Source organism: Adiantum capillus-veneris, chromosome 24 (genome assembly GCF_014529385.1).
Source record: "Adiantum capillus-veneris isolate H3 chromosome 24, ASM1452938v2, whole genome shotgun sequence".
Lineage (NCBI taxonomy): Eukaryota > Viridiplantae > Streptophyta > Polypodiopsida > Polypodiales > Pteridaceae > Adiantum > Adiantum capillus-veneris.
This window is the reverse complement of record NC_140954.1, coordinates 70461063-70487815: the sequence shown is the minus strand read 5'-3', so window position 1 is coordinate 70487815 and position 26753 is coordinate 70461063. Positions and strand designations below refer to the sequence as shown.

General features: G+C 42.7%; 1 protein-coding gene across 2 annotated transcripts in view; it reads right to left on the bottom strand.

The window, feature by feature from the left end:
* The window catches only part of LOC147426558 (phospholipase D alpha 1-like), a 63423-nt gene extending 37015 nt beyond the window's left edge, over positions 1-26408 (bottom strand). For both annotated transcript variants that reach the window (XM_086498845.1, XM_086498846.1), the window contains exon 1: positions 26243-26408. In XM_086498845.1, the coding sequence (XP_086354971.1) occupies positions 26243-26350 (108 nt within the window). In that variant the 5' untranslated portion in view covers positions 26351-26408. The remainder of the gene's footprint in view (positions 1-26242) is intronic.
* Between the last annotated feature and the right edge of the window lie 345 nt (positions 26409-26753).

Here is a 26753-nt window from a genome sequence, read left to right as displayed (position 1 = left end):
CAAGCTTTTGAAAGCTTTTGTGCTAGAAATGGCATTCGGAGGCAAAGGACAACCCCAAGGACACCTCAACAAAATGTGATTTCGGAAAGGATGAACAGGACAATCATGGAGCGAGCATGAAGCATGCGGCTACATGCAAGCCTACCGCTTGAGCTTTGGGCGGAAGCTGTAAGTACGTCTGTATACTTAATCAATCGGTCACCCTCAACGGCATTGGATGGGGGAGTTCCAGAAGAGGCATGGACAGATAAACCGGTGAATTATGCATTTCTCAAAGTGTTTTGGGTGTGAGGCTTTCATGTACATAGATAGAAGCCTAAGATCAAAGCTAGATGCAAAGTCCAAAAAGTGTTTCTTCATTGGCTATGGAGAAGGTGACTTTGGGTATCGCCTATGGAATCCTGAAGATGGTAAAATCTTAAGGAGTAGGGATGTAATTTTTAACGAACAAAATATGTACAAAGATTACTTGGAAAGAAAACAAACAAAAGAAACAGGTGATGAGTACATGGAGCTTGAGGACGGTGAAGACTCAAGGACTGCAAACGGTGACAATGTGCAACAACGTCAACCAAATGAGGAGCCTCAACCTATTCCCTGAAGATCTACAAGAGCAAGTAGACCTCCAGAAAGGTTTGTTCCTTCCTTCAACCATCTCTTGATCTCAGATTCTGGAAAGCCAGAATCATACGAAGAAGCTATGTAACATGAATCCAAAGAAGAATGGACGAAGAGCATGCAAGTGGAGATGGACTCACTACATCGCAACCAAACATGGGAGTTGGTTAAGCTGCGTAAAGGTAAGCGGGCACTTCAAAACAAATGGGTGTACAAGCTGAAGGAAGAAGAAGGTGGGAAGAAAAGGTACAAGTCTAGGCTTGTGGTAAAAGGGTTTTCTCAAAAGAAAGGTATTGACTTCAATGAAATATTTTCTCCTGTTGTAAAAATGAACTCAATTAGGCTTGTCTTAAGACTTGTGGCTTCTCATGATCTAAATCTCGAGCAAATGGATGTAAATACGGCATTCCCTCACGGTGACTTAGAGGAGGAAATCTACATGCTTCAACCAAAGGGGTATGAAGTAAAAGGTAAGGAGAAAATGGTTTGCAGATTAAAGAAGAGCTTGTATGGTTTAAAGCAAGCATCAAGACAATGGTACTTGAAGTTTGATCGATGGATGTTGGATCATGGATTCACAAGATGCAACTCGGATCATTGTGTCTACACGAAGAATTTGGGAGATGGGAAATTCATCATCCTAATGGTATATGTTGATGACATGTTGATTGCAAGTGCTAACATGCAGGACATCAAAGACCTAAAAGAGGAGCTGTCTAAATCTTTTTCAATGAAAGATTTAGGTGCTGCAAAGAGGATACTTGGTATGAAAATATCAAGGGACAGGACGAAGAAGTCAATAAAGCTATCTCAAGAAGATTACATAGGTACTAGAAAGGTTTGTAATGCAAAATACAAAACCAGTTTCTACACCTTTGGCTGGTCATTTTAAACTAACGAAGGATATATGTCCAAAGACACAAGAGGAGATAGCCTATATGTCTAAAGTTCCATATGCTGCAGCGGTAGGTTCTCTAATGTATGCTATGGTCTGGACAAGGCCAGACATTGCACATGCAGTGGGAGTTGTGAGTAGGTTCATGGACAACCCAGGTAAAGAGCATTGGCAAGCTGTGAAGTGGATACTTAGGTATCTAAAAGAGACAACAACAAATGCTTTGTATTTTGGAGGAACTGATATGTTTCTAGAAGGGTATGTTGATGCAGATATGGCAGGTGACAAAGATACTCGAAGGAGCACTACTGGCTATGTCTTCACGGTTGGAGGCACAGTAGTAAGCTGGGCTTCAAAGCTGCAAAAAGTGGTTTCACTTTCTACCACGGAAGCAGAGTATGTAGCAATGGCGGAGGCAAGCAAAGAAATTATGTGGCTTCACAGATTCTTAGAAGAGCTTGGATTCAAGCAAGACAATTGTGTCTTGTACAGTGATAGACAAAGCGCTATCCATCTTGAGAAGAACTCAGCCTTTCATTCAAGGACAAAGCACATTGAGGTGAGATATCACTTCATACGCACTCTTTTGGAAGAGGGATAGCTAAAGCTAGGAAAGGTGCATACAAGTGAAAATCCTGCAGACATGTTTACAAAGGTGGTCAACAAGGAGAAGTTGAGCTTTTGCTCATCTTCAATCGGCATTCAAGGATAAGAAGCCAGGATGGAAAGCAGTCACAGGTTTGGTTTGGAGATCAGTCTCCAAGTGGGAGATTGTTAAGTATGGAGCCTGATTTACCCTTGTAATTTTCTTTGGTAAAAGCACACATTTGTAAGGCCCCCATTATGAGGAGAAGCCATTGTGCGTGAAGGTAAATCACTCACCGAAAACCAAAATTTTCACAGTAAAAAACCAGTGGCAACTTTAGGGGCCTCGGGGGCGGAAGCCCCTGAGACTTTTTTTTCCTTGCCGGAATATTCCTTTTCACCGGAATATTATGGCCGGATGGCGGCCGAAAAGCGGTCGGAAAACAACCAATCGGTTGGCCGGTGGCCGGTGGTCGGAAGTCAATGGCCGGTGGCCGGTGGCCGAATTCAAAAGCGGACTTGTCTTCTCAAGGGCAGCCACACATGGGCGGATTGGAGGGTCCAATTTGGACTTATTCACACAAGGGCGGCTACACATGGCTGCCTCTCATAAGAGAGGGCAACCCTTTTGGCCTATAAAAGGAGGCCATTTCTACACACATTTTATAGAGTGTGAAGTTGATGCAACAAGGTGAGTGTGAGGTGGTGAGAGTGAAGCAAGGCGGGAGCTCTATTGAGGGTTTAATCCCTCTGTAAACTACTTCTTCTTTTGAAGTGCTAAAGCCATTGAGTAGCTGCTTTTCCGTGGACGTAGCCCACATTGGGTGAACCATGTGTATCGTGTGTACTCTCTCTCTCTCTCTCTCTCTCTCTCTCGCTCTCTACTCTATAATCTCTTGTGTCTAAATCTATCTCTCTCCATTAAGTAATCTACTCAAATATCTATTTAGCTACATCTTATTTCCTAACAACCTGGAACAAAAGGAGCTCCTTGCGGGAAGAAAATGCTCCTAAAAGAGCTTACTAGTACTCGTAGTGCTCAAGTGCATCAATGTGTAAAATATCTGGCAGTAGTGTAACCACATTGTGCTTTGCAATCATCACACTGATGCAAGTCTCAACTGCCAAAAGTCCATGGAACCTGTGACTACCTATAGCTTGTAAGCAGTAGACTCATGATCAAAATATCCATCGATTAGAATTAGTGCATAACATGTAACCTATAGCCACTATGAGCATACACAAATCTCACTCCTACGAGAGTGGATACAAGAACATCAATCTGTATCCAAAACTGACAAAACCTATCACACTTAAAGTAAAAAATTAAAAAAACTATCAAAAGTGGAAGTAAATCTTGACCACTAAAACATCAGAGAGTAAGATACAAATATGTAGAGAGCATGGCAAGAACCTGAGAAAAAATGGGTAGACTTTCCCTTGAAACTTAAGCAAAATCTCATCAAAATTTATAGACCATAAAAAAAACTTAGTGTCTCAATAGAAAATCCACATATGGTATACATAAACTGCCAAAACTATGTCAATCTAGCTCACTCCTAAATGAGTGGCTCTATGGACAAGTGCACCTCTCCAAAATCCCTATAAACCTGTGAATATATCACTTGCAAGTTGTAACTAGCTCACTTGATATCCACATATGCATCCATAGAAAGAACCACTCTTCTATCTAGTAAAGAATAAGATGTGTACAAGTGATGGGTGGTCGGGCGCATCCAAATGGGGTAAGAGGCACACCGCCTTTATCCCAACACCAATAAGATCCACGATTGATCCACAGTTTTTTGAACTTACTAGTGCAACCTACTCTAACTCATCAAGTAGACCCACTCCAAGTTTGCTTACTAATTTCTCAATTGAGAATGGATTTCTTAAACAAAATGGAATATTTATGTTCCTCATGCACTGAAACTATGAGAAAATTTTTTGCATGATTTCCATGTTAGTCCTTATGCATACCATCTTGGCATTTTATAATTAGTAAAGAGCCCATTTTGGTGGTAATCTCAAGGGAGAATTCCTAAGTACGTTTCAAAATATTTCAAGTTATTAAAGAAAAAATAACTATTGGCTTATTACATCCCTTATAGATTCCAAAATGGAATTGGAATATTTTATCTATGGATTTTATTGTAGCCCTACCAAGAACTCAAAGAGAAAGTAGGATACTTTGGTAGTGGCTTGCTCCTTGAGCAAGATGGCTCACGTCATTATTCACAATATCTTTAGACTACATGGATTACTAGGATCCAAAGTGTCAGATAGAGATCAAAAGTTTTCTACTTATTTTTGGCACCAAGTATGCACAAGTTAAATGTTAATCTTAATATGAATAGTGGTGATCACCCTGAGACCAAAGCTTCAATGAAAGTCTAGAGAAAATGCTTTGAGCCTATGTTTTTGATAGGAGACTTATTGGGATTCATATCTTGCATTAATAGAATTTTCATACAATGGCCATCCCAGTGGTGATCACCTTGAGACCAAAAGGTTCAATGAAAGTCTAGAGAAGATGCTTTGAGCCTATGTTTTGATAGGAGACTTTTTGGGGTTCATATCTTGCATTAATGGAATTTGCATACGATGGCCATCTTGCATAGACAATCTGAAATGAATTGTGCTATAAACCCATTAGCTCAAAAGATATTGTACTCTCAAGTTAAGTTAATCAAATGTGGTGATTGTTTTTACAAAGATGGAAGATATGTTATTTTCTTTAGCTAAGAAAAGAATTCAGCAGCTGGCTTCTAGGGCTCTTCTGATCAAAATCCTTCCAGGCCCATCCAGGTTGTACTGGAGAACCATTTGGTTTGTTCTTTTCCACCGATTACCACTATTATCCCACAATAGGTCTAGACATGGGATGGCTTTTTTATTGATATTTCTACCTTCTTCCCTCCAAAATGGGTTCAAAGAGACGCTTCCCACTTAGTCAACCACGAGGACCAGTGAGATGCAAAGTTGTTAAAATACCTTGTAAGTTCTTCCCACCCCACAATTTTCGCCACTCTTTTGCATTTCCTAATGAGCTCACCCGTCGCACCCCCGAGTTTCAAGCCAGCCCACCAAGAGGAAAATAGTTTGTCGTGTACCTCGAGCCCTTTCGAGTACATCTTGGCATTGGCCATATTTGCCCAAGATTGGTCTTGCATCGCGAGTGCAACCACAAACTTAGCACAATGGGCCTACACGTGGACATTAGGGTTAAGTATCTCAAGATGCCTTGCTCGATTGGTCTCACAACTATTTCCTAGCTACCCCACTGCCAAGGCATTGAGTCTTTGATGTTGCTCTTCCATAGGTATCTTTTTACCGGTTTAAGAAACTCTTTCCAATTACATTTGGAAAGCTTCAACATGAGACCATTGAAAGCTATATATGGGAGCATGAACGAGTTGATAAATTTCACTCTACTCTGGAAGGGAAGAAGCACATACTCCCATGTGTGCATCATTCTTCTTATCTTCTCCAAGACCCAAGTAAATTTTTGCTTGTGGTTAACATCCACCCCTAGCGGAGCACCAAGGTGTCAAAACATCTTCCCTCTTGACACTATCTACCCTGACCACATTGATGGATCAAATGATTTGCTCTCTGAGAGACAGATCAATCTTGATTTTTTGATGCTACACTTTGACCTTGATGCTATGGCATACGTTTGCACAATCTTCAAAGCCTTTCTGATCACTTAAGAGCCAGATGTGAGGAAGAGAAATGAGTCATCCACAAAAGCTCAACTATTAGTTTGTTGCTATTAGGGAGAGATAGCCCTTGAATCTCCACTTTCGCAACATTATCCTTGAGCAAGGTCACTAGAGGATGAGATTCAATGATAAATAAAAGAGGGGCAAGAGGGCACCCCTGTTTGATGAATCTCTTGACCTCAAACACTCCCACAATTCTCTCATTGAATAGGATCTCCGATTGGCTATTAGCACCAAAGGTGCTCACCATCCTGCACACACAAGGCCCACAGCCTAGATATTTCATGACATCTTCAATAGATGGCCATGTGATCCTGTCATAGGCTTTGTCTAAATCCAACTAGAGCAAGATACACTCTTGCTTAGTGAAATCGGCATACTCTATGTCCACCATTGCAACCACAATGTTATCATATATTGACCTTCCCTTCTTAAATCCATGCTGATGTGGCGTGATAACTTTGTCTAGAAGGGGAGCAAGCCTGATGACAACCATTTTGGCAACAATTTTGTAGGAAACTGACATCATGGTGACGGGCCTCCAATGCTTTAGCTGGAAGCAACACAATTGTTTCGGGATCGGTTTGATGAGGCTCCTTTCAATACTTGAGTCCAAGATGCCATCAATCAATGCTTGGTTGGCCATTATCCTGATAGGGGACTTCAGTTCCTCCCAAAATGCTTTGAAAAATTCAGCCGTCATGCCGTCCCACCTAGGGGATCTCTCTTTTCCAAGGGCTTGGAGGCCAAAAAAGAATTCCTCCTCGGTGAACTCTTTCTCCAGGAGGTTGGAGTCCAAAATGGAAACCGTTTTTTGGACACTAAGAATAGCTTTGGCTTCATCCACTTCTGGGGAATGGGCCTCAGGGTTTTTGATGATCCGTTTTAGGTGATCCAGCATCAAATGAGCCATTGTGTTTGGGTCCTTAACCTCATTATCTTCTCCATCGGTGATGAATGAGTGGACTATACTCCAATTTCTCTTAACTTTGAGGGCTCTGTCAAAGTGAGTTTGATTAACCTCCTCCGATTGGAGGAAGGTTCTCTGGACAATATTCTGGCCTTCCTCACGTCTTCCAATTGGTAGTCAATCAAGTCTCCCTTGGATTGCAACCACCTTTTATGCTTTGCTTTTGAGGCATACCCTTCCTATTTTTTTGAATTTAGTAGCTTAACCTCGTCCCCGAGTTGCTTCAGGTGCCCCTTGTGGTATTTCTTTCTTCTAGGAATTGCATTTTTTATTGCTTTCTGAGCATTCTTGGCAAATATTTCCCAAGCCCTAGGGCTTGTTGCATGCACATCTTTCAGAGCTTGCTCATCGCTTCCAAGGTAAGTCTTCTAAACAAGGTCTGGAAGGCTAAAACGCTCATTTATTCGACAAAACCATGGAAAGAGACAGGTTCACATAGATAATACAAGAAAGAAGGGGGGAAATCCTAGCCTATGGAAAACACAAGAACTCTGATGAATGGAACAGATCGATTGACACCATTTTAAGTGACTCTAATAGATAAGGACCCTATGTTGTTCGCAGGGCGGCTCCCCTGTTAGCTGATGTATCAGTGACCTCCTAGAGATGCCATGGCTTGCCACGAGCATCGCAAGAATATGTGTTTTTTTGCGATTGTGAATATAATTTACTCACCACTATGCATTTTGCAAAAAAAGAAGAAGACTTATGGTGATAAAAAAACCATGGATTAGAGTCTTTGAAGAAGGGACTCAAAACCCTTCAAATCCTATCTCTTTGTTGACTAGAATGCTAGGAAGTGTCATAAGCTTTCTCCTAGGTAATGTGGATTATGGAAAATAATCAAAGAGCTTAGTGACATAAGTATCGAGTAGAGTTGTCTCCACAATGTCGAGTGCATCTAGTGTTTCATGTCAATAAATTTTTTTATTGGCAAAGATAATAATATGATTGATAACACTATAAGAATCATAAGATTATGATCATAATCCAAGCAAGACAATGGATAGGAGATGGAAAACGTTGAAGAACCATGTCATGTAGCAATTTCTAATTGCCTATAAATGTCAGCCGCTTACAAATGCTACTTGAAAACCTTGTGAATCATTGAGGTCAATGATTCTCTTAAAGGAAGGAAGAATATTAAATGACCAAGATGGTCGTAGATTCGTGGCTTTTTTTACCAAGGTGGTTGAGAGGACCTAGTGGGTCTTTTTTTGACATGTTCAAAGGGAAAAAGCTATAGAGATGCCTTCTCTTTTTGATGGCTAAAATAAAAAAAAGGTTGAGTTGTATTTTCTAGCATGTTTTGATAGGTCAAAAATGCCGATTGGTTGAAATAAAATAGTGGACACTCATTTAAATGAAGGGTGTGTAAATCTAATCATAGACATGTCTTTAGTTTTGAAATATGAAACGAATGCTCATTTACTAAGGAAAGGATTTTGAGCTGCCTTTGAAAGCATGAAACCTAGAAAGCCTTATGGGTTAAATGATAAAGACTTAGCGGACCTACTGGGTGGCTCCATAAATCCCAAGAATCAACTTTTCATTTTGAGAAGTTCTTTCAACCATTGAAACTTGAGGTGATAAACTAAAGTTGTCATTCATAAAATGGTTATTTTTGCTAGGTTTAAGGAAGGGATCTATCCTTTAGAGCTTTAATCTCTAGATATTTTTTATTTTTTATTTTAAAGATTTTGAATCTAAGTTTAGAACTTAAGGATGTAGAAGTTTTAAAGTAAGGTCTCTCTTAAGGATCTAGAGTTTTTTTTTTAAAAAAAAGGTAAAACTTTGAATTAAAGAAAGTGAAAAGGTTACCTGGATCCACAGGTAGGGGAAGGGTCACCTTGGGGTGCTAGAATTTTAGGGCTTAGAACTTTAGATCTTTTAAAGTTGGATTTATAGCTTACGGATCTAGAGTTTTAAGTTTGTAAAGGGGCTCTAGGGCTTATAAATGTAGAATTATTAAAGTGGGATCTAGAGCATAGGGCTTTAAAGTTTATGGGTGCTTTTCTAATTCAACTTATATTTTTTTTATAAAAAACTTAGAGATGTAGAACTTTTTAAGGTGGGATCTAGACTTAGACCAAGGTCTAAAATTGACACTTTTTTTTTTGTCAAGGACCTATCAAACAAGTGCTTTAAGAAAACCTCATGTCATTTGACATGCTAAACTTAAAATTGCTTGTCATTTTTTGTGTTTATGCCCTTGAGTTAATGTTATATATGGAAAATTATATAGGTTGATCACATTACACAAAGCATATGAAAGGGGGCTTGGAAAATTGTACGTCAAAAAGAAATTTCTACTATGCCTGGCAGGCCTGGTGATTTTATCACTCGCTAATGAAGGAATGACAAAGTTGGTCAAGAAAACCCAAGGACTCGCATGTTTTGGACATGGGATTTAATGTTTGAGACCCAGCTTAGGTGTGGCTCGTTTGTGGAGACCAGCTAGTTTAAAAAGGTCTCAAGGAGGGGTTAAATGAATGGTCAACAACGTACACAATGCACGAAGAGAGAGAGAGAGAGAGAGAGAGAGAGAGAGAGAGAGCGCACAAAGGTCGTTTTGTGGGTTCGAATAAGGTTGTCGATATGAACTAGTGGGTCATTTTTGAATCAAGGTTTGACCAAGTCGATCAAAGAAACTAGAGAACTAGCATGTTTTGGGCATGAGATTTAATGCCCGAGGCCCATAGCGAGGGTAGCTCATCCATGGAGACCTACCAATATGAAAAGGTCCCAATGGAAGGGGTTAAAGGTAATGACATGCATGAAGTTGGCATGCTTCATTACGGAACAAGTCTTGGCCCTAATGAAGTATAAGGCTCGTTGTGATCTTGTGTATGCACTGGATGCATGAGTTTCAAGCTAGTCCTTACTATGCTTTGATGCTTGGTGAGACACTCTTCATTACCTACTCAGTCCACATACTCGGTCTATTTCTCAAAGAATTAATTAATTTGTATGATTCGATTCCAAAAGGAATCTTTGAAGTCGAAGGGAAAAGCATTGGAGCCGATTCTTACACATAGCCATCTCTACATCTATACAGTCTCTCCACTCTCGTGCCATCGCTGCGTACCTCCACCTTCCTTTGACACAGCAGTGATGACTCTCTCTCTCTCTCTCTCTCTCTCTCTCTCTCTCTCTCTCTCTCTCTCTCTCTCTCTCTCTCTCTCTCTCTCTCTCTCTCTCTCTCTCTCTCTCTCTCTCTCTCTCTCTCTCTCCAACCCAACTTGGAAATCATATGCACTGAAGTGCCACTCGCAAAGCAAAAGGTCCCCCCATGCCTGCTCCATGCAACCTCCTTCACGGTGCACTTCTTCATCACGCTTCCACTACAACCTTGCAGCCTGCGTAGTGACAAACACCAAGCCCTCACTGCATCCTCCTTGCAAGCCTCAAAATCCAACCCTCCTTTCTCCTCATTGTCCCCTGATGCACCACAGAAAACTGAGAGATAGAGAGAGAGAAAGAGATGTTTACACTTGCACTTTTCATCTCTATGTTCCCCACGTGTGCACTCGGGTCCTCCGACACTAGACTCTACCAAAATTGCTCACACTCTAGTCCACCTCTTGCTCATCAGTTCCTTCATGCCTTTGGTCTCTAGCTGCCACCTCTTCCAAAGCCAGCTCGCCCCCATCCGCCTCCATTGCCAAATTTTCGCTTGCTCTCAGCTTCGACCCTGGCTATCTTCCTCAAAGTATGGCGCTTCTGCCCCTGCTGCCATGAAAGTTTGCAGCTAAGCAAGTTGTTGAGGGCAAAGCTCCATGTATGACTTCATAGAGAGAAGAGCAAGCTTGCTTCAACTCCTGCGACCTCAGCTCTCCGTCTCTCTCCCAACCTCGTCTTCATCAATCGGTGCGTATCCTTCGCTCCTCCTCCTCCTCCTCCTCCTCCTCCTCTCTCTCTCTCTCTCTCTCTCTCTCTCCCTCTCTCTCTCTCTCTCTCTCTCTCTCTCTCTCTCTCTCTCCACGTAACATCTGCTTCCTTTTTCCTCAAACAGAGAATCTATTGAAATTTCACTTAATAAGATTAAGAAAACACCAAGGCGACATCTGCACTCAATTTTGCTTTACTTTGCCTACCCTCACCTTCTCCAAAGCGACGAAGAGGGCATCTTCAAGGATTCTGCCTATTGTAACCCAAGAAAGAACGTTTTAGCCACCTATTGATAGTACTTGTTGGAATTAGGGTTGCAGAGAAACACACACAGCTTGGAGAAGACGAAGGAAGCTCAAGGCACACAACGGAGAGTGTGTTTCTTAGTATGCAATGGAAAAGATAGATAGCCCTAGAGTGATGGGCGTATATACAATGCTCGGAGGAAAAAACCTCCTAAAGAGGGAAAAAATGCCCCGGCGGTCCTAGTGTGTTCACACACATCACTACCACATGTATATGGTAACAAATCCCCCCTGGAGTGATGCGGTGAACGAGAGCTGGCACATGAGTAAAGGGAAGTGCCATGCCCTGAGGACATGATCAGTCCACAAAGGGGAGTAAGCCCAAAGCTTTGCAGAAAGCTTCAAGCTTCTCACGAGACAATGCCTTTGTGAAAAGATCTGCAAGGTTGTCCTGTGTTGGCACATAAGCCAAGCTGATCTCTCCTGCTGAGAGCCTCTCCCTGACATAGTGGTAATGCACCTCAATGTGCTTTGTGCGAGCATGAAAAACTGGGTTCCTCGCAACTGCCAATGCGCTCTGACTGTCAGTGTAGATAGTGTTGGCAGTGTCCTGTCCAACACCCAAATCATCCATAAGGCGTCTGAGCCAGACACACTCAACCGTAGCTGTGAAGACTGCCCTGTACTCAGCCTCACAACTCAAAGTGGCCACAGTAGGTTGCTTCTTGCTCAACCATGATATACATGAACTGCCAAGCATGAAACAAAAACCACTTGTGGACATTCTCGTGTCAAAACAACCAGCTCAGTCTGAGTCCGAAAAAGCATGTAAGTCTGGCGGCAATGATCCCCCCTTGGGATAAAACAAGCCAAGATGTAAAGTGCCACTAAGGTAGCAGAAAATCCTCTTGACAGCCTGCCAATGCTTAGACCCTGGGCTATGCATAAATCTGTTGACCTATGAGACTGCAAACTGAATATCCGGCCTCGTGTTGCATACATAAATGAGGCAGCCAACAGCAGTTTGGTAAAGAGTGACATCAGCAGGATCACCAGCATCATGTAGACTCAACTTCAAACCTGTTTCCATGGGAGTGGCAATAGGTTTGCAATCCTCAAGTCCAAACTTACATAGCAATGTCTCTATGTAACTTTTCTAACACAACGCAATACCACCATCACACTGCTTAAACTGTATACCCAAATAATGATGCAACAGCCCCAAATCTTTCATCTTGAAAGTAGCATTCAAATCAGCCTTAAATTCAGCAATATGTCTCTCATTTGGTCCAATGATCAGCAAATTATCAACATAAAGAACCACAATGAGAAGTACATCACCCTCACGCTTTACATACAATGTGCTTTCTGTTCGACTGTTACGAAAGCCTTGTTTGACCAAATGAGTGTAAGCTTTCTCATACCAAGCACAAGGAGATTGCTTCAACCCGTACAAAGCCTTGTTACATTTGCACACTTTGTCCTCTTGTCCTTTTATGACAAAACCGCGAGGCTGCGTTACATAAACTTCCTCAAATATGTCACCATTCAAGAAAGCAGTAACAATGTCTGATTGATGTACATCCCAACCAAAATGAGCTGCCAATGCACATAGAAAAGGCACAGTAGTCATACGACAAGTGGGAGCAAAAGTCTCTTCATAATCTATGCCTTTTTGTTGTACATAACCCTTTGCAACAAGTCGAGCCTTATGGCGATCGATCTCACCATCCGGCTTGCGTGTCAACTTGTAAACCCACTTCGTACCAATGGCCTTTTTGCCAGGAGGCAAATCACATAAAGTCCATATGTCATTTTCTATAAGTGCATCATATTCTGATTTCATGGCAGCCATCCAATTTTCTGAATTTTGTGCTTCATCAAAAGTCAAAGGCTCCTCAACATCATGTAAGCTAGACACAGCCAAAGCATAACAATCTGATGCATAAGATGCATGGTGAGAGCCTGAACGAGTATGACTAGACAAAGGTGCATCCAATTTACTGTCACGCAAAGTGTGCACCAACCATTTTGGCATACCTCTAGCCTGCTCATTTTCAGCCCTTTCCTCATCAAGTACATCATGTACATCTGCATCAGTAATAGGCTGATCTAAAACATTTTAAGAAACCCCCATAGGCTGTACATTTGCCTCATTGGAACTTACATTCGTATTTCCACCACTGAAAAGAGGCAACAAAGTGTCATAAATGTCTTGTGAGCTTACATTACTGTCTCTAGTACATGAGAGCAAGGGCTGAACAGAATCTTCCACAAACACTACATCCCGAGAAACCAGAATACATTTTGTTTGCGGATGATACAACCTGTAACCTTTGCTTTCAACACTATAACCAACAAAAATACATTTGACAGCCTTATCATCCAATTTTTTGCGCTGCACTTGTGGCACCAAAGCATATGCCAAACAGCCAAAAACACGCATATGCTCAATAGAAGTCTTTCTATCATGCCATGCTTCATATGGAGTAATAGACTGCAAAGCTTTCGTAGGACACCTGTTAAGTACATAAGTGGCACACATGATGGCCTCAAGCCAAAAAGAATGCGGTAAAGCTTGACTTTTGACCATACATCGTGCCATTTCCGTCAGTGACCTATTTTTCCTCTCAGCAACACCATTTTGCTGAGGTGTATAAGGCACTGTACATTGGTGTTTTATCCCACGACTAGCCAGAAATGCATTAAATTCATGAGACATATACTCCCCCCCTCGATCGGAACGGAGGGTGCCCATAGTACATTTCGAGACATTTTCATCCATAGCCAGAAAGTGTTTGAAGCACATAAAAACTTTGAACTTCGCTTTAAGCGGAAATACCCATGCATGCCTGGAGTAATCATCAATGAAAGTCACGAAGTACAGGTAATTGCCCAAGGACGGAGTTTGCATGGGCCCACAAACATCACTATACACAAGCTGCAACCTGCATGTGGCCCGAACTGAACCATCGTTTGGAAACTTAGAACGCTGCATCTTACCCAAAATACAGCCTTCACAAACATGTTTGATAGGTGCTTCAAGAGGCGGCAAAGAAGCAACCATATCATATTTCTGCAAACGCAGCAAACTGGCAAAATTCAGATGACCAAAACGTGCATGCCAAAGTTTTGCATCTGAAATAGCCCTTGAATCTGCAACAGCATTTGCAAAATTTTGTCCACACTTGTCATAAAAAGTGAGCTTATACAGCCCACGGCACAAAAGGCCAGATGCAACAATTTCATCACCAAAACTGAGATCATGAACTGTACATCTGTCATCCACAAATTTGACTACAAGTCCAAGTCTAGCAAGTGCGGATACAGACAAGAGATTCTTCTTGATCCCAGGTACATAAAGTGCATCAACAAGTGTGAAGGAGCTGCCATTAGCAGCAGTGAGCACAATCTTTCCAACTCCTTGAACTGGATAAGAGGCGTTGTTGGCACAAGTGACTGAATTCCCATGAGGGGCAGACTCGAGAGAGGTAAACAATTCACGATGTGAGGTAATGTGCTTTGTAGCACCACTGTCAAAATACCACACATGTGAATCTGCAGCAACTGACAAGCATGCATCATGGACAGCAGGATTGTAAGTGCACTCTGCGCTAAAAGCCCATTCTGCATCAACATCAGCATTACAGTTTCCTTTCACAGAAGACTCAACAATGGCTACATTTGTAGTGGAACCAGCATTTACAGTGGAACCACCCTCTTTCTTCTTAGCCTCTTTGGCCTTCAACTTAGGACACGACTTGATCAAGTGATCATTGGATTTACAATAATGGCAACGCATCTTCTTTTTGCCCTTATCACTAGAATTTCCAGACGAACTGCTGCCAGCAGAAGCATTAGGAACATAATTTTTGCCACTCGTAGCAGAACCATAAGAAGTGGCTACATTACTGTTACCACCCTTTCTTTGAGAAGCAATAAAATCCTGTTCAACTGCACGCTGTCTAGTCATGTTTTTTCTGGACAGTGACTCTTGCAACAGCAATGTGCATAATGCATCAAACTTGACAACTTCTGGATTCCTTGGGTCATCAGTCTCCAAGTACTAGCAAAAGTCTGGTAGGAATCTAGTAAGGCATCAAGAACAGTCTGCACAAGGGAGCTGTCTGAAATGACTTCACCTGCAGAAATAAGCTGCTCATTGATATCCTTGATACTATCAAGGAAAGTGTCCATATCATCTTCCTCATGCATAATCTTCGACTCCAGCTCTTTACGCAGCAAAGCAATTTTAGCCTCATTGCGGCTTGCATAAAGACATGCTAAAATATCCCAAGCCTGTTTTGCAGATTTTGCTGAACGGATGTGAGGAACAATGGTGTGCTTCACAGACAACGCAATCAATGCATGAGCCTGCGCATCCTTAACATCCCAACGAGCTTGTTCTGCCGTAGGCAAAACAACTCTAACAGCTGCAATCCTTGCAGCAAGACTTGCAACATCCTCAACATCGCCTACATCCTCAGAACCAGGACGTACATCAATGCCCTGCACAATGTTCCAGACACCCTTTGACACAAGAACATGTTGCATCATATAAGCCCACATAGGGTAGTTGTCCCCATCCAACCTGTCCTCAGCAGCAAACATCTTGAACACATCTGTGTTGTTGTTGTCAGCCATGGTAAATGCTGAACCTGATGTGAAAACTGCCCGAAAATAGGAGAAACGGAGCGGGAACAACCTGTGCTATATAGCACAAACCGTAGAAGACTATAAGGCACCTGTTATGCAGAAAACGGCACTGACAGAAATTCTGCACAAAATGACGAAATAGCCTGTGTAGTACTGACTGTAGTGGAAACGGAGGCCGAAATGAGCCCAAATCAAAATTCTGAGCATACCAAGCTCTTTGACCTTTCCCTAAATTTTTGTCGACCTACGATTGCTCGCCAAAGCTCATTGAAATCGGAGAAAGTGAGCAGGCGTGTGCTGGAGCAGCTGGCGACTAAGCCTGGGAGGGCGTGACCTGCTCTGATACCAATTGTTGGAATTAGGGTTGCAGAGAAACACACACAGCTTGGAGAAGATGAAGGAAGCTCAAGGCACACAATGGAGAGTGTGTTTCTTAGTATGCAATGGAAAAGACAGATAGCCCTAGAGTGATGGGCGTATATACAATGCTCGGGGGAAAAAACCTCCTAAAGAGGGAAAAAATGCCCCGGCAGTCCTAGTGTGTTCACACACATCACTACCACATGTATATGGTAACAGTACTAAGTATGGTGTTTTATGACATACAATTTACAAAGAAAAAAAGTATGTCCATCATCTTAAACACTCTTCAATGCGTGGAAAAGATAAACAAGGAGTTTTGTTGGATGTAGAATGGGGTGATTTAGCTAGCTGTATACACAAGATAATTTAGAAATTTTCTCATGTAGGAAAACAGATTCTTTGTCAGTGTTTTCCATACAATGCATAACATCATGAGATTCTGCGAGGGAGGCACTGCATACCTAGCTAGGTACGATTGGGGGCAGGGGACCGCCGGCCCAGTGGGCCAGTGGGGGGGGCGCCAGTCTCCTGCCCCCAATCGTACCTAGCTAGGTATGCAGTGCCTCCCTCACAGAAGCTCATGATGTTGAGGTAAGTCACAATGTGGGAATTATTCTGAGAATTTGTCCAAAAGTTCTTGTGATAGCTATTACAAAGTGTTTCATGTTGCAAGTCATTGAATGTGTGAATGAGAAATTCCCAGACGTATTTTTTCAATGCGTGCAAGATTTTTAGTCCCCAATACTATTTGAGAGATGAAAAAGAGCGAGGTGCAAATAGTGTCTTATGGGTATCACAGCTTGTGGGTGGGCTTGGAGGCCATACAATTGATGCAGATAGATGCAGGAAGAATTAAAAGCGTTTGCAGACACCCTTTAACTTCAAAGATATGAAGGATGAACTTCAACGATGCATGATGATTTTTTTTTCATGTTCTTTGTACTCGCATGAAACATTTCCAAGTTTGTTGAAATTGTGGCAGATTCTATTGATACTTTCGATATCATCAGTTTCATGTGTGATGGGATCCTCAAAGCAAAACATAATTAAGAATGATCGCGTACAAAGTTTAAAAGTACAAACCTTGGAAATGCTAATGCGAGTTTGATTGCTTGGATCCAATTTTGGAAGAGTGGATTGGCAGAAAGTATATGAGGTTTGGGAGTGTTGGGGTATAAAGCCCAATGTGGTCGCCCAGGTAAGTGGGCGGGCCGTCAGGTATGTACACATATTCTTTTGTAAAAACCTAATAAGAACTCACTATGCTCTACACATTACAGTAGAGCGAGTTCACCATATCGTCGTGCTCTTCTTCTCGCACTCTCTCTCGCGTCGGACTTCCGCTCGTACTCCTTCAACTGGTATCAGAGCTCAGATCGAGGCTCGGGGCAGCACTGCAGGAGGCTAGAGTCACCAGCTCAGGTTGGAGTGAAATTCGACAGGCGAAGACACGGCCCCAAATCCTGTGGGCGAGCCCAAAGGGCTCGGTGTTCTCAGAATTTCATTCTGAGGTCATCTCGGCCACCGTTTGGCTTCGACAAAGGTCTGCGCAGGCCATTTTCGACTAGGTGGTCTCGGCGGGTGCGGATCCGACTCTGCAAATTTGGGGTTTTTGGCCTACAACTGCAGGTGCTGAGGATATCGACACTCCCAGAGTGTTGATTTGTGGCTGTCTACACATCGAAGGACGGCTCACAGTTCTTGGAGGCGTGTCACATACGACACGGGCGCATCTACACACAGTCTGTAGGCGACATCCACTAGTTCATCAGGTAGCTTGTGTTTGCTGCTTGATATTCCAGATTTCATCCTGACATTGCAGGTACTTCCACATGGGATGTATTGTCAGAGATGATGTATGTCTGTTGAGGGTTTGCTGGCTGTGAGTCACGCAGCAAACAACCGCCGCAGCGGTTACAGCATACAGTGGGAAATTTGTGGATGTATGACTCTGTGGGAAGTCTATGTACTGTCAGATTTACTGCAGCCTTTGTTGAGGGTCGAGTGAGGTTTTATTGAGCTGGGGGATTCTCGAATGTTGAGATCCTTTCAGTGATACAGGTCTTGGAGCGATCCCTCGAGCACCCTTAGATAGGCAGCTAGGATGTATTGACTGTGAGTTAGACAGTTGGGATTGCATCTTTGCTTTACTGCCGTTGACAGTGACAGGACAGTCAGAGATAGTACAGGTGCAGGACAGGTTTACCCGCAGCTTACAGTGTCAAAGAGACAGTGTTTTTGAGCTGTTTTTTGGTCTGTTTTTGAGTACACCAGAGCCATTTTACAAAGGAGACTCTGCCGAAATTTATGCAGAATCCGAAGCTTTTTTGGTTCATTTGACAGGTTGATATTGGTTCAGAGGTCAGTTTACAGGAGAAACTCTGCCGAATTTTTCCCAGGAAAGTAAACCACTATGAAGCGTAGCTATGGCTGGATCACAGGACACTGCTCTTTACAATATCAAGAAGATGGATGGAACCAATTTCCCATTGTGGAAGAAGCAGATTTGGCACGTGTTGGTACAAAAGAAGCAGATAAAACCTATAAAGCTCAAAGGGATAAAACCAGAAGATATCGACGAAGATGAATGGAGCGAAACGGATGAATTGGCACTTTCTACCATTATGCTGACTTTGGTAGAAAGCATTTACTTCAATGTAGCAGACGAGATGTCGGCTTATCAAGCATGGTTAAAGCTGAGTGATCTTTATGAGAAGCAGAGTGCAGCTTCACAGGTATACTGGCTTAAGAAGCTTGTTGACTTGAAGATGAAAGAAGGGACACCTATGTCCAATCATCTAAATGAATTCAACACAATCTATAGTCAGTTGTCAGCTCAAGGTGTCAAGTTTGATGAGCCTGTTAGAGCTATGTTCCTGTTGATCACATTGCCGGAAAGTTGGGACACTTTTCGCACAACTTTGAGTAATTCTGCACCTCCAGATGGTTTGAACATAGCAGGTGTAGAAGAAAGTCTGCTTACTGAAGAAACCAATAGAAAGACAATGGACAAAGGCAAAGGAATAGCCTTAGTTGTCAGGGGAAGGACCAAAGAAAAGTACAAAGGTGGAAAGAGGAATCAGTCTCATAGCAAGTCCCGCAGTGCTAAAGGCAAGAGTGACATAGAATGCTACCATTGTGGCAAGAAGGGTCACATGAAAAGAGACTACAGAGAATGGAAAGCAGAAAAAGGCAAAGAGAAAGCTGAAGACCGTGGTGAGAAGAACAAGTCCTCAGTGAAGATTCAAGAAATAAATGTGACAAACACTGTTGCAGAGGATGACAGTCTAGTGTCAGGAGACATCTACTTCTTGAAGAATACAATGGACTCAGCTCTTCTTACAGCATCTGATGGAAATGCACTGAGTGACTGGATTATAGACTCAGGGGCATCACTTCATGTGTCTCCAAACAAGGAGTGGTTTACAACTTATGTGACCACTAAAGATCATGTTCGGCTAGGCAATGGGCACACATGTGAGATCTTAGGTGTTGGAGATGTTCAATTGAAGTTTCAGAATGGTTCTTCTTTCACGCTAACGAATGTGAGACATGTTCCCGCAATTACAAAGAGCTTGATCAGCACAGGTTTACTTGATGATGCTGGCTACGTCACCACTTTTGGACAGAACATGTGGAAGATATCCAAGGGATCTATGACAGTAGCACATGGAGTAAAGTCTGAAGGACTTTACATGATTTATGTATCAAATGTCTCTAAAAATGTAATCAATGTAACCGAGCAGCCGAACGTTTCTTTGTGGCATAGCCGGTTAGGACATATGTCCAAGAAGGGAATGGAAATCTTGTCTCGTTCTGGTTATTTGCCTGGCTTTTCATTTAATGATTTTGAATTCTGTGAACATTGTCTGTATGGTAAGCAAACACAGCAGCCACATAAGCATAGAAGCAGTAGAAGAGATACACAGTTGGCACTTGTTCATAGTGATTTGTGTGGACCTATGCCTAACCTATCTCTAGGGGGAGCGTCTTACTTTATGACATTTATAGATGATTACTCGAGGAAAGTATGGGTTTACTTTCTCAAGCACAAGGATGAAGCGTTTAGTGTTTTCAAAACGTTTGTGACACTTGTGGAGAATCAGAGTGGCAAGAAGCTTAAATGCTTACGCACTGACAATGGTGGAGAGTATGTTTCAAAGGCCTTTCAGGACTTTTGTGAGTCAAAAGGTATAAAACGTGAACTTACTGCTCCTTACAATCCTCCTCAAAATGGTGTTGCTAAGAGGATGAATAGGACCATACAAGAGAAGGTCAGAAGTATGTTGTCTAATGCACAGCTGCCAAATGGGTTTTGGGTTGAAGCTGTATCAACAGCTGTTCATCTTGTAAATAGATCTCCTAGCAAGGTTTTGCAGAAGGATTCAGTGCCAGACATGGTATGGTCAGGCAAAATGCCCTCATACAAGCATCTCAGAGTCTTTGGCTGTGAGGCATATACTCACGTTCCAAAAGAATTTAGGAACAAACTTGAGCCAAAGAGTAGAAAGTGCATCTTTCTAGGCTATGGTAATTCTGGTGAGATGGGGTACAGACTTTGGGATCCCGAATCCAGAGAGGTTGTCCGCAGCAATGATGTTCACTTTAATGAATCCAAATATCATTCTAAACCAGAGAGGGTTGAGGAGATTAGAAGAGTTGTCTTCCAAGAAGATGGACCTGCACGTGCAAGACAAAATGTCAGGGCTCAAGAGGAGCAAGGACAAGATAGAGTGGAACCACAGGTTGTGGCTGAGCCTGAGCCACCTATTGTGCGTAGATCTGGACGTGTCACGCGACCTCCTGATAGGTTTGTTCCATCTATGAACTATGTCATGTTGACTGATTGCAATGAGCCTTCATGTTACAAGGAAGCAGTGCAAATGAAGGACTCTGGGAATTGGCAAGTGGCCATGCAGTCAGAGATGACACCTCTGCATAAAAACCAGACATGGAATCTAGTTAAATTACCACGGGGCAAAAAGGCTCTACCTTGTAAATGGGTTTACAGGTATAAGATCACCGCTCATGATAGTTAGCCAAAGTACAAAGCAAGGCTTGTTGCCAAGGGCTTTAAGCAAGAACAAGGCATTGACTTTGATGAAGTCTTCTCTCCGGTGGTCAAGATGACTACATTGAGATGCTTTCTTGCATTGGTTGCCATATTAGATTTGGTGTTGCACCAAATGGATGTCAAGACAGCGTTCTTGCATGGTGATTTAGATGTGGAAATTTACATGCAGCAGCCAGAAGGGTTTGTTGAGAAAGGCAAGGAAGATTGGGTATGCCAGTTGTTAAAGAGTCTTTATGGCTTAAAACAATCACCGAGGGCATGGTAACATAAATTCCACAAGTTTATGCTTTCTCAAGGCTACAAACGTAGTGAGTTCGATTACTGTCTATATACAAAGAAGGCTAAGGATGGCAGTTGGCTGATCCTTATTTTGTATGTGGATGACATGTTGATTGCTGGCAAGCACTTGGAAGAAATTTCAGCTTTGAAGTCAAAGATGGAAAAATCGTTTGACATGAAAGACATGGGTGAGGCAAGTCATATACTTGGTATGCGCATTGAGAGAGACAGATCAAAGAAGTTGATTTGGTTATCTCAAACAGAGTATATTGACAAGGTTTTGCAACGTTTCAATATGGAGAAGGGAAAGGCACTGAGTGTTCCATTGCCACCATATGTGAAACTTAGCAAACAAGATTGTCCTGTGTCTGAGGAAGAACAGGCTGAAATGGATAAGATTCCATATGCGTCTGCAGTGGGTAGTTTGATGTATGCAATGATTGCTACTCGCCCAGACATTGCATTTGCAGTGGGAGTAGTAAGTCGATACATGTCAAACCCAGGCAAGAAACATTGGGAGGCAGTGAAAGGAATATTGAGATACCTGAAAGCTACAAAGAGTATGCGTATATGCTATGGGAGTCAGGAGCTAAGTGTAAAGGGTTTTACAGACTCAGATTATGCAGGTGACTTAGACAACCGAAGGTCTACGTCAGGGTATGTCTTTACATTGGCTGGTGGAGCAGTATCATGGCGTTCTAGATTACAAGATTGTGTTACTCAGTCTACTACAGAGGCTGAATATATTGCAGCATCAGAGGCATGCAAAGAATCAATTTGGCTTAATCGACTAGTAACAGATTTGGGAATCAAAGAAGAGATGCCTGTGTTATATTGTGATAGTCAAAGTGCTATACAATTGGCTCGCAATCCAGTTTATCACTCAAAGACAAAGCATGTGGATGTGAAGTATCATTTCATCAGGGAAATGCTCGAGGATAAGCAACTTCAGCTTGTCAAAGTTCACACCATAGAAAATCCTGCTGATCTACTTACAAAAGGACTTCCCTCAGAGAGCTTTGCACATTTTTGCAAGCAGATAGGTGTAGGGTAGTACATCACTTCTCTACATCTTTTGTATATTAGCTTGTATAGTAGCTTCTCTCACACTTAAAGTACCACATTGGACTTTAAGTGGGAGGTTGTTGGGGTATAAAGCCCAATGTGGTCGCCCAGGTAAGTGGGCGGGCCGCCAGGTATGTACACATATTCTTTTGTAAAAACCTAATAAGAACTCACTATGCTCTACACATTACAGTAGAGCGAGTTCACCATATCGTCGTGCGCTTCTTCTCACACTCTCTCTCGCGTCGCACTTCCGCTCGTACTCCTTCAGGGAGCAGATAAAGAATAGATGCCACAGAGATCTAGTTTAATGTAACCATGAAGACACTTAGGAGCACCGAGGCACTTTTTCCCTCAATAGGAGTAAGAATAGATGGATTAGGAGAATGTATATGAGGTTTGGGAGCAGATAAAGAATAGATGCCCCATAGATCGTAACCATGACGACACTTAGGACCACCGAGGCACTTTTTCCCTCAGTAGGAGTAAGAATAGATGGATTGGGAGAAAGTATATGAGGTTTGGGAGCAGATAAAGAATAGATGCCACAGAGATCTTTGAGATCTAGTTTAACGTAACCATGAAGACACTTAGGACCACCGAGGCACTTTTTTCGTCAGTAGGAGTAAGAACAGATGTATTGGGAGAAAGTATATGAGGTTTGGAAGCAGATAAAGAATAGATGCCATAGAGATCTTTGAGATCTAGTTTAATGTAACCATGAAGACACTTAGGACCACCGAGGCACTTTTTCCCTCAGTAGGAGTAAGAACAGATGGATTGGGTGAAAGTATATGAGGTTTGGAAGCAGATAAAGAATAGATGCCATAGAGATCTTTAATGTAACCATGAAGACACTTAGGACCACCCAGACACTTTTTCCCTCATAGGAGTAAGAATAGATGGATTGGGAGAAAGTATATGAGGTTTGAGAGGAGATAAAGAATAGATGCGACAGAGATCTTTGAGCTAGATAGCAAGCCAATAGCTATCAAACAAATCCAACGGATGAATGAAAAGTTCTTACGTTAAATTTTTGCTAGAGGCTATAGGTGAGCGATGTGTTACAACCCCGCCCCCCCCCACCACACACACACACATACACACACACACACACACACACACACACATATATATATATATATATATATATATATATATATATATATATATATATATATATATATATATATATATATATATATATATATATATAGAGAGAGAGAGAGAGAGAGAGAGAGAGAGAGAGAGAGTTTTTGACCTGGTCACTATATGGCATGGCTCTAGGTTCAGAGGGGATCTAGGGCCCAAATTTGGGGGGGTGAGGCGGCTTTAATCTTAGCCATCGGATCATACAGTGAACTTGGGGTGAACTAGGGGTGGGTGAACTGGGGGTGAACTAAGGGTGAACTAGGGGCGGGTAAACTAGGGTGTGATCACATGCCATGCCAACATGGATAGCGACACGCGCTAGCGTGGTGGTAGGGCATTTGTGTGGCAACAAAGAGGTCTCGGATTCCGACCCATACCCCGCGAAGCGAGTGAACTAGGGGGATGAACTCAGGGTGCCATTTTTGCCCCCAGTAGTTCACCGAGTCGACGGACGACTGAGATTGCATTGCGATTTTCGCTTCTCTTTCCCATCATAGATCCCCCCTGACTGGAGCCGTGCCATATAGTGACGAGGGTCATTTGAGCACATTAAGGCCTTGCAACTTCACACAAACTGTCAAGACATGAGGACACGCTGCAGTCGCTTACGGATAGAACTTATGATAAAATCATACTTTGCTCCAAAACGGCTCCATGAAGAACATAGATTGGATTGAGCTAACGCCAAAGCTTCGCCCTTCCCCTCCCCCAAAGAAGACCGTTTTACTTATCAAACCGTTTTGGCTTGCTTATAAAACCATTAATTTTTTTTTGTTTTCTTTGTTAATAGGTCTCTTTATTTTACTTTATTTTTTAAAATTACATTTTGCTTTACGATGCCAATGTGAGCTTTTCAACTTATTGTTTGAGTGGGGCCCTTCTCGATATATAAGGCGTTTGTTGTGATCATGCGTGTATCATGGACAATACAATGTGACTAATTCGATGCTATCTTTAATGCACCTTGGAGGCTAGATCTATCATGTGGCATAAGGAGAGGGAGTGAAGATCAAGTCAAGTAAGGCAAAGAAAAAGAGAGAGGGATCGTGAAAGATCCACTTAATCTATACTATTATAAAAAAGGGGGGAGGGATTTCGGGGCCCCTCTGACATGTGATAGCAACACCTTCATCCGACGGTGTGACCTCCAGTCTCTGGGCACACAACGATCGTGCACACACACACACACACACAGAGAAGCCCGTCGGGGCTCCTCTGACATGTGGTAGCAACACCTTCATCCGACGGTGTGACCTCCAATCTCTGGGTATACAACGATCGCGCACACACACACATACACACACACACACACACACAGAGAGAGAGAGAGAGAGAGAGAGAGAGAGAGAGAGAGAGAGAGAGAGAGAGAAGCTTGTCGATCGTACTAATACTAATAATATTTAGATCCAAAAGACAAGCTAAAAGTTAAAAGTTTGCTCGATTGTGGGAATGTGAGTATTTCATTAATTAAGAGTTTGTTGAATTGGAAAAGTGAATACTTCAAAAGTGAGGGCAGTGGTGGGCTCTAAGCACATGGTGTGATGGACCCAAAACTAGAGGTAGGTGCACGTAGGGTGTAGATAGGTGGGGGAGCTGAGCCTCAACACTAAAGGGCACGGGAAATTTTTGAAGCTCAAGCAGTGGGATCCACGATAGTGAAGTCAAGACACGACGATCGAGACGTGCGCAACCATAGGATGTCGAGGTAAACTAGGACACGAAAAGGTAAACTTGGACAAGCAGGGGGGGATGTCCGAGTTTATTTATTATTATTTGGTTTGTCCATATGTCAACTTCCCCGTCGCGGGTGTAGCGGTTAAAGCATTGGGCTCTCATGGCGGTCGCGCAGGTTCGAGTCTCCGAGCCTGCTATCGACGCCCATTTTTTTCTGCCATCCATCCGCCTCGAGATTCCCCCTTTGGACCCCCACCGCGGATCCCATCTCTTTTCTCTCATGCCCTTTAGTGCTGAGGGGAGCTGAGGGTGCTTTCTTTTTTAGTTTGAGGGGGATCAGCAAAGAAAGAAAGAGAGGAAGGTCATGACATGTGGAGCTAGTGGTGGATTGGATGCCAAGAAAAGGGTCTCTCTCTCTCTCTCTCTCTCTCTCTCTCTCTCTCTCTCTCTCTCCGTCCGAGCTCCGAGCTCCCTCCCTCCCCCTATCCATAGAACGGGCCACACATTCTTTATATTAAAACAAAACAAAAAAGACATGTGATGTTAAGCACTCATTATGATCTACTCCCGATAACTCTCATCTCCCCTTATTTTGCAAGTCTTTGTGATTCCTCACCTTGTTAAGCATTGGACATCACAATACCACATCTATGCTAGTTTCTTTGAGGCTTCACTCTTGTAGAGTGCCCCAATGGGTTCTAACCCAGGCACATGCCATTCAATTGCTAATCTTGGCATGTTAAGCTAACTTCGCTTAAGCATTCCCTCCATGCATCATCCAACACGGGGTAAGTGACAAGCAATGATGGCTATCAACACAGAGTTCTCCACACTAGGGATTGCAATGTGTGCATTCCGTGGGTGGGTGTTACTACTTTGATTGTCACACATGCACGCAAACCACGAACATGCAAAATGAGTTTCCATTGGTCTACCAAGCATGTACACACAAACACAACGCAAAGCATAACCATATAGTGCATAAATGTTAAATTTCCAACTGAGCACAAGAAAAGAATGAAACAAAAATTATGGTGAGTGTGACGTTACTTTGCGAAGAAATTTGGGCGTGGATCGCCTATGCTCGCAGACGAGCTCATCGGCTTCTCTGATGTAAGCAAGGAGCACTCCATGAAGTAATATTGAGGGCTGATTCATTGCTCAACAACCAAGGGTAGATACTTAAGAGAGAGAGAGAGAGAGAGAGAGAGAGAGAGAGAGAACATCCCATTAAGTAGAGAGAAAGAAAGGGAGAGGAGGGGAGGAAGGGTTTCAACAGAAGCAACTACTCTTTACTCTATCCTATCTTTCCATGCACATATCCTTTCTAGTTCCCCTACTTGTGGGTAAAGCATAACACCCTCCACACACATCAAGTGGGAGAGGGAGTATAGCACAAGCGTATAGCTACATCTATCTCTCTTTACGCACATGCAAATTCATTGTTGAAGTCTATTGCATTCATGGTTAGGGAGTGTCTGCACACACGGGGGTGCTACCCCCATCTTGCATAATTTGTTTTGTTTTCGGAGTCGGGTACGGCACGCCCAGCCGCTCCCCT